Raw genomic sequence first — 6153 nt, 5'->3', positions numbered from 1 at the left:
TTCCAAGAGCTGTGGTAGCAAACGGGATGCTGATTTTTAGGAACAGAGCAAATCTCACTCGAAGTGTCTTGGAACTTGCCTGTTTCAGTAGTGCGCTGAGGGCTGGGGGCTATATTTGTGGGAGAGAGTGGAAATTTGGCTGGTTGGTTTTTGGGAGTCTTGTATGGAAACTTAACTGTTAGATCAAGAGCATGGAAAGTCAAACCTCCGTTCAGTACCTCAAGTTCCCGTATGCATCCTGTCACAAAAGCAGGTATCCTGCTTAGGTTGCTACCTTAATGGCAAAATGCAGGTGGATGCCTGTGATCTTCTAAGGTACAGGTGTGTTTTCCAGGGTCTTTAACTGATGCTTCTTTTGCAGGAAGCCCGTTGAGGAAAATTCTCCATGAATGTACGTCACAATGATGATGACCGACCAAATTCCGCTGGAGCTGCCACCGTTGCTGAATGGGGAGGTAGCCATGATGCCTCACATAGTGAATGGCGATGGATCACAGCAGGTCAGTGAGCTTTGCAGAAAATGGCTGGTTTAAATAAACTAATTTTGGGCCACCAAAGGATTTTGAAGATGGAGAAGGTAGCTTTCCTTAGCACTAGAGAGGGCAGATTATTTCCTGGAAGGTAGAAATCTGCCCTTTACACTGGAAAGACATTAAAAGCAACGCTTTCAGTGTTACCATTAAATTTAATGTGTTTATTTGCATGTGTGTTTGCTGAGGTTAAAATAATGGGATTGAAATAATGGCTATAAATGCTACATATTTGAGGGCTTTGCAGAAAGTTAGTCTCATGATTTACTTTTGCTAAGCTGCTGTCCAGACATCTTGCTGTAGTATCTGCGATGAGATTTTAAGAACTTAAACCAAAAATGTTGAGATTGTAAAAGAAGGAAAGATACGGAGAATAGAAGGCAAGAGTCCTGTGATGTCTGCTATTCTATGCTTACTTAAGTATACTGATCCCAGCAGTCGTATGTATTACTGTCTGCTTCATTATAAACCTTAGAGGAGCAGAAGTGAATTTTGAGTGGGCTTTTGAAGGAAGGCAAGTTTATAGTTTCTTTCATATTTTTTCCTGGAGAAGTTCTCTCATAAGCTTGATCAGAAGTAGGTAGAGTGATTATAAGACTGTAACGATGCCTTCATGTCAGGATACAGCCTGGAGGTTCAAGCTGATAGTTGGTAGATTCCCAAACCTGTCATCTTGGGTTGATGCTTCTCTTTGTAGAACATGTACCCTAGCAATTTTTCTGCATTAACTCAATTTGGTTCCCTCCTGATTTGAGACATTTCAGCAAAGTATTTTAACCAAGGTAGAAATAAGCTGTCCTTCATGAATCAGTATAAAATGTCATGCTGTTACTTCTCATTCCCTTGATCATTTGTTCCTCCCTCCAAGCTGTGTTTTGAACTACACCATCGTTGAGAGGAAGAATAATTTCTGCTTTTCTTGTAAGCTTTTAAGTCTGTTTGCTTATCTGGGTTCTCATTAGGAGACAGATTTTCATTGCTGTGATTTCTTTTCAAAGTCATCTCTGCCCAGTGTGCTTCAACTTCAAAAAATGGTAAATAGACACATTCAAAGCTTTCTTTTCTAAGTTTGATATTAATACGCTTAAGTGAAGGAACAATCTTATTGATACTGGATGGGATAATTGTTCTTTAAATATGCCCTTTCTTCCTTGCTGGAAACCATTTATGAGGTTAGACTGTCCAGTGGGTCCTTCTGTATTACAGAAAGAATAAATGCAATCTTCTGAGCCTTCCTTTGAGATGAGGCTCAGAGTCCAATCTTTGAATTTCCCCATCAGTGGTGATTCATCAGCCTTGCTTGGTGTATGCCTCCATTGCCTTTAAACTAGCTTATCTAATGTTTTGGAGTGAAAAAAAAATGCTGACGTACTGGAAGGGCATTACTTTTTTCTTTTCCTGTGCTATGCAAATATGACTCAGCAGAAGAGTTCTGGTCCAAGTTCCTTTCCTGCAACTATGTTTGTTGGATGATGCTTGTAGACCTCATCACCGTATCTCTTTAAGTACTTGTAGTTGGAATACCAACTTTCTCAGGGACATTTTTTGGCCTGTAGTCTGGATATCCCCTCGTAAGTTGCAAAGCTTGGCTGTCTTTATGCTTTATCATTTTCATCTTATTCCTTAAGCTTTAGTCGATGTCTTCACTTTTTAAAAGTACAGTTCTAAACTGGAATGAAATTGGAATAAATGTTTTGTTTGATCTCTGCTTATAGCAGCAGCGCATGGACTATGTTAATTGTTCTTAACATGATTTGGTATGTAATGTAGAAGCAAATGCTGTGTGTTTGAAAGAGATTTATCTTAGTTACTTGTAAGGCAGGAACAGCCTGCAGAATAGATTCACGTAAGAGTGACTTCCTTATGAAAGATGGTTTACATTACTCCATAAATAGGTCCTAGTTTTATAAGGACATGTGCTTTTCCAGGGTGTAATTACAGTCTCTCTTAGAAGCCAGCACTAAGAAAGCATCACAGCTGAGCTGGTGGGAGACGAGGCGCGTGGAGTTTTCCAGGCTGTGGCGTGGCCAGCACGCAGGCCGGTGCCCGGTCGCTGGAGCTGACAGGACTTGCTCCTGACGAGGTGCTCTGGGTGCACTTGCTGTTGCTCACCCTTATGTGTTACTGCGTATGTGAAGCCTCAGCCATGCCTGCATGGTAGAGCTGTGCCTGGGAACGCTGAGCTTCAGAGAAAAGGCTTTTCTCAAAAGGCCAGTTCTTATAAATGTAGAAAAGAACAGACTGGGGCTGATAAAACACCTTAGCTTTACCAGCATCCACATGGAGAGCGATGCAAAAGGCAACTTTGCCAGTAAACAGTCCTGTATTGTCAGACAATGGCATAGGGACATCAATTGTTTTCTCTTCCTGGGGATAAGTGCTGCAGAGCTGTACAGGGAAGAGCTAGGAATGTCTCTGCCTGCTTGACAGTAATCCCTCTTCTCTAGACTAGCCAAAATGGCATTTCTAGCACTTTTTTTTTTTTAAAGTTTCCCACACTTAATTTCCACTACTGCTGATGGTATTTAATGCTTTCATGTCCCTTCCAGAGCTGCTGCTTATTCTGTTTCTGCTTCTAATCCACTTGTAACTCCTGTGGGGATTCAGGGAGTGATAATTAACCTTTTGGTCCAAGAATTTCAGTGGTTTCCTGTGGGTACTCCACTGCAAGCTCTAAAAAGCTTGGAGTATAAAGTGGAGGGGCAGCTAACTGTGCCATAGCATGTCTGTACAGAATGCTGGGCAGTTTATTTCGGGAAGTTTTATTTTGGCTTGGTTTGCTCACTGCACCTGCAGTGGTTTAACAAGTTTTCTGCTTGCCCGCTCTTTGTAAAGGTGTGTTTACCAAACCATGTTTTTTCACTATTTGGCTTGAGCCCAGGCACTGTATGTAGTGCTGTGTGTGCTAGTTCTTGTCTTTTAGGGTCACACACTTTGAATAAAGGAGATGACAGTACATCTGAAGGAGTAACCAGCTTTGGTACCTTCCTGTCGCGCAAGAACTTGAAAGCATTTGGCTGGCTGGGGTTTGTACTGCACCTGAACAGTAGCTGAGCTGAGTGAATGAACTTTGTGCCAAAATTTGGAGTTGCTTCATCACAGTTCCCTGAAAATTTTATATATACTTGCAGAAATGTCTTTTTAGGGAGAAAGGGGGGATACTTGCATATGAGAGTCTTGTTTCAAGAGGAAAAAGGTTTATAGCCAATATACATCTAAGAAGCATCAGTTCGTGAAAAATGGCGAATAGGATAAAGAATGATGAAATTCCCTTCTGTTTAAATATACTGACTTTTAAAGCAGATTCAGTAGTCTTCGAGAAGGCATTTAGACTAGAACAGATGGCAGACAAGTAACATTAGCAAAATTAACCCATGGGCATCGTTTGCTATCTTAGGAAGTCTCTAGAATGAAATTTTCTGAAGGCATTTTAACTGAAGGATGTCAGTGGGCAAGCTCTTAGACTCTTCTCACAAATATGTTTCTTTGTGGATGCAATGAATTTACTAAAACTTCACAAGTCTTAAAATTTCTTTCTTATCAGAGCAATTTATTGTGCAGATAAACTGTGGGGTTTTTTGTTTGTTTTTTTTTTTAATGCATGTTTGGGAGTGTGTTGAACTTGTGATAAATTAGGTGGTTCAGGATCTGTCACTTGTGGGCTTTGCTATAGGTAGCACTCACTGTAAACTGAATTGTCTCATGCCTCTGTCTTCTGTTCTGTGGAAAAAGGATAGTTAAGCCCAGAACACTATTATCAAAGCATTAATTTTTAAAGGTCACTCTTTTATTGTTTAGGATGTAGCATGTTCCCTGATTTTTATTACTGAAGGGAGGTTGAAGGTATTTATCCTACCTGCTCCTGTGTAGCTGGAGAGGAATGCATTCCTGAGAAGACTGTTGCGCACAGAATGGTGTGAATTCTTTGGTCCTTCCTGTGGAGCTAGAAATTAATTAGGAGCTGGGGCACAGTCTTTTAAAGCAGAATAGAGAATGGACCCAAGTGATTATTCTGGGCTTTGGTGGTGCTTTGATTTTTTTGGGGGGGGGTGTGTGTTGTTTCGTTTTGTTTTTCCCAAGGATGTGCCATATTCCAAAACTTATGCACTGTAGAAATTGTGAATACAGTAGGTTTTAATAATTTAAAGCATTTGTGAGGAATCTGCGACTGGATCCCAGATGGTGCCTATGTTGCCATGTCCCCCAGCTGTATGAAGCATGGTGTAGCTAGATGGGGAAGGGAAGATTCACCACGATGGAAAATGCTTAAGGCAGGGTTTTAGTACGCCAGAGCAGTGCAAGTGGCTTGAAAGAAAAGGTTCTCATAAAGTGGAAGTATTTTAAAGCAAGCATTGGGTTGTGTTGCATCACGCGGATGCAAGTGAATGCCTTCGATCTGCCGCGAAGCCGTTAGGAGAGGACGGCCTGTTCTGAATGTGAGGTCTCCGTGCTTAAACGCTTGTGTAAGTAAACCAATACTACACCACATAGACAAGAGCACGTGCCCTTGGTCCTTATCAGGCAGCATTTTCTGTCTTCGTACGAGACTGTTTACCCACAATGTACGTAGTTTTATATTCCTGAGCTTCAAGCCCATGTTAGACTTTGCCTGCAGGTTCGTTAGCCTCTGCCCTGCTCCCAGGAGATACCAGAGCCGGGTAGCAGGAACGAGGGGGACACGAGGGGGACACGAGTGACACCTGTTTGGCTCATCAGGAAAACTGAGTCTGGACACAAAGTGATTATTGCCAAATTGGAGGGGTGTGTGACTATAAATATTTGTAGTAACTATGCAACTTAGTGACATTAATCAGTCTTAACAGACACAACTTTAAATAAAATATAATAACATTCTTAAATGCAAAATAAATGCAAAAAAAAAAAAAGTGCGTGATGGAGATAGCAAGCTTCCTCTGAGGATGCCGCAGGTAAGGCTGCGCTCAAACAGCAAGCGGATTGATCTGCTGGAGCAAACATCCCAGTGCTTTTTGGGAAAAGAAAAAGCCTGCGGGCTTGTGTTGCTGACACTGGACTCGCAGCTGTCCAAGCTCCAGCTTTTCGGATGTGAGGAGGTCAGGGGACTGAAACGGGGACGAAGTGGCCTCGGGCCTGGGACCGCACCCTCGTGACGCTGCCAGGCAGCGGCGTAGGCTCCAAGTGACTTTCCAAGGTCTCTCTCCTCTTGCTGCCATCTCATAAACGTGTATGCTTGGGATGATGAATATTGGAAGAGACACAGGGCAATTAAAGGCTGCCTGTGTTTGTTTTTATTAAAATAAAGATCCTCTCTTTAGAGTTTTTTTTATTGCTTTCTTCAGATTTTTAATTAAAAGCTTCAGAAACAAGGCGTTCTTGTGAAGATCCCTTGTGTAGAAAGGAAGCAGAGAAGCCGCATTCCAGGCTGCAGAATATTGTTTTGTTGTTTAGGAGGACGTGGGAAAAATAAATCTTTGAATTAGTTTGACATACTTAGTGTGTGTAAACAAAAGCAGTTGCAGTGTGCCCCGCTATTATTTGTCCCAGGCAACTGGGACAAATCGGGGGCATTGGCTGGAAAATGCCCAGTATCCTGTACTGGGTGTGCGCTGGCTTTAATGGTTTGACCTCGACTCTGCAGCTTGTT

At 42.0% G+C, this 6153-nt stretch overlaps 1 protein-coding gene across 1 annotated transcript in view; it reads left to right on the top strand.

Moving 5' to 3' along the window:
* Positions 1–389: 389 nt before the first annotated feature.
* FNDC3B (fibronectin type III domain containing 3B) overlaps positions 390–6153 on the top strand; it is a gene marked incomplete at its 5' end in the record, with an annotated part of 171106 nt that continues 165342 nt past the window's right edge. The window contains one exon of the mRNA XM_082003685.1: positions 390–500. Within this exon, the coding sequence (XP_081859811.1) occupies positions 390–500 (111 nt within the window). The remainder of the gene's footprint in view (positions 501–6153) is intronic.

This window comes from Phaethon aethereus (genome assembly GCF_964289735.1).
Source record: "Phaethon aethereus genome assembly, chromosome: 9".
Taxonomy (NCBI): Eukaryota; Metazoa; Chordata; class Aves; order Phaethontiformes; family Phaethontidae; genus Phaethon; species Phaethon aethereus.
The sequence above is the reverse complement of the archived record's forward strand: the minus strand, read 5'-3'. Positions and strand labels throughout refer to the sequence as shown.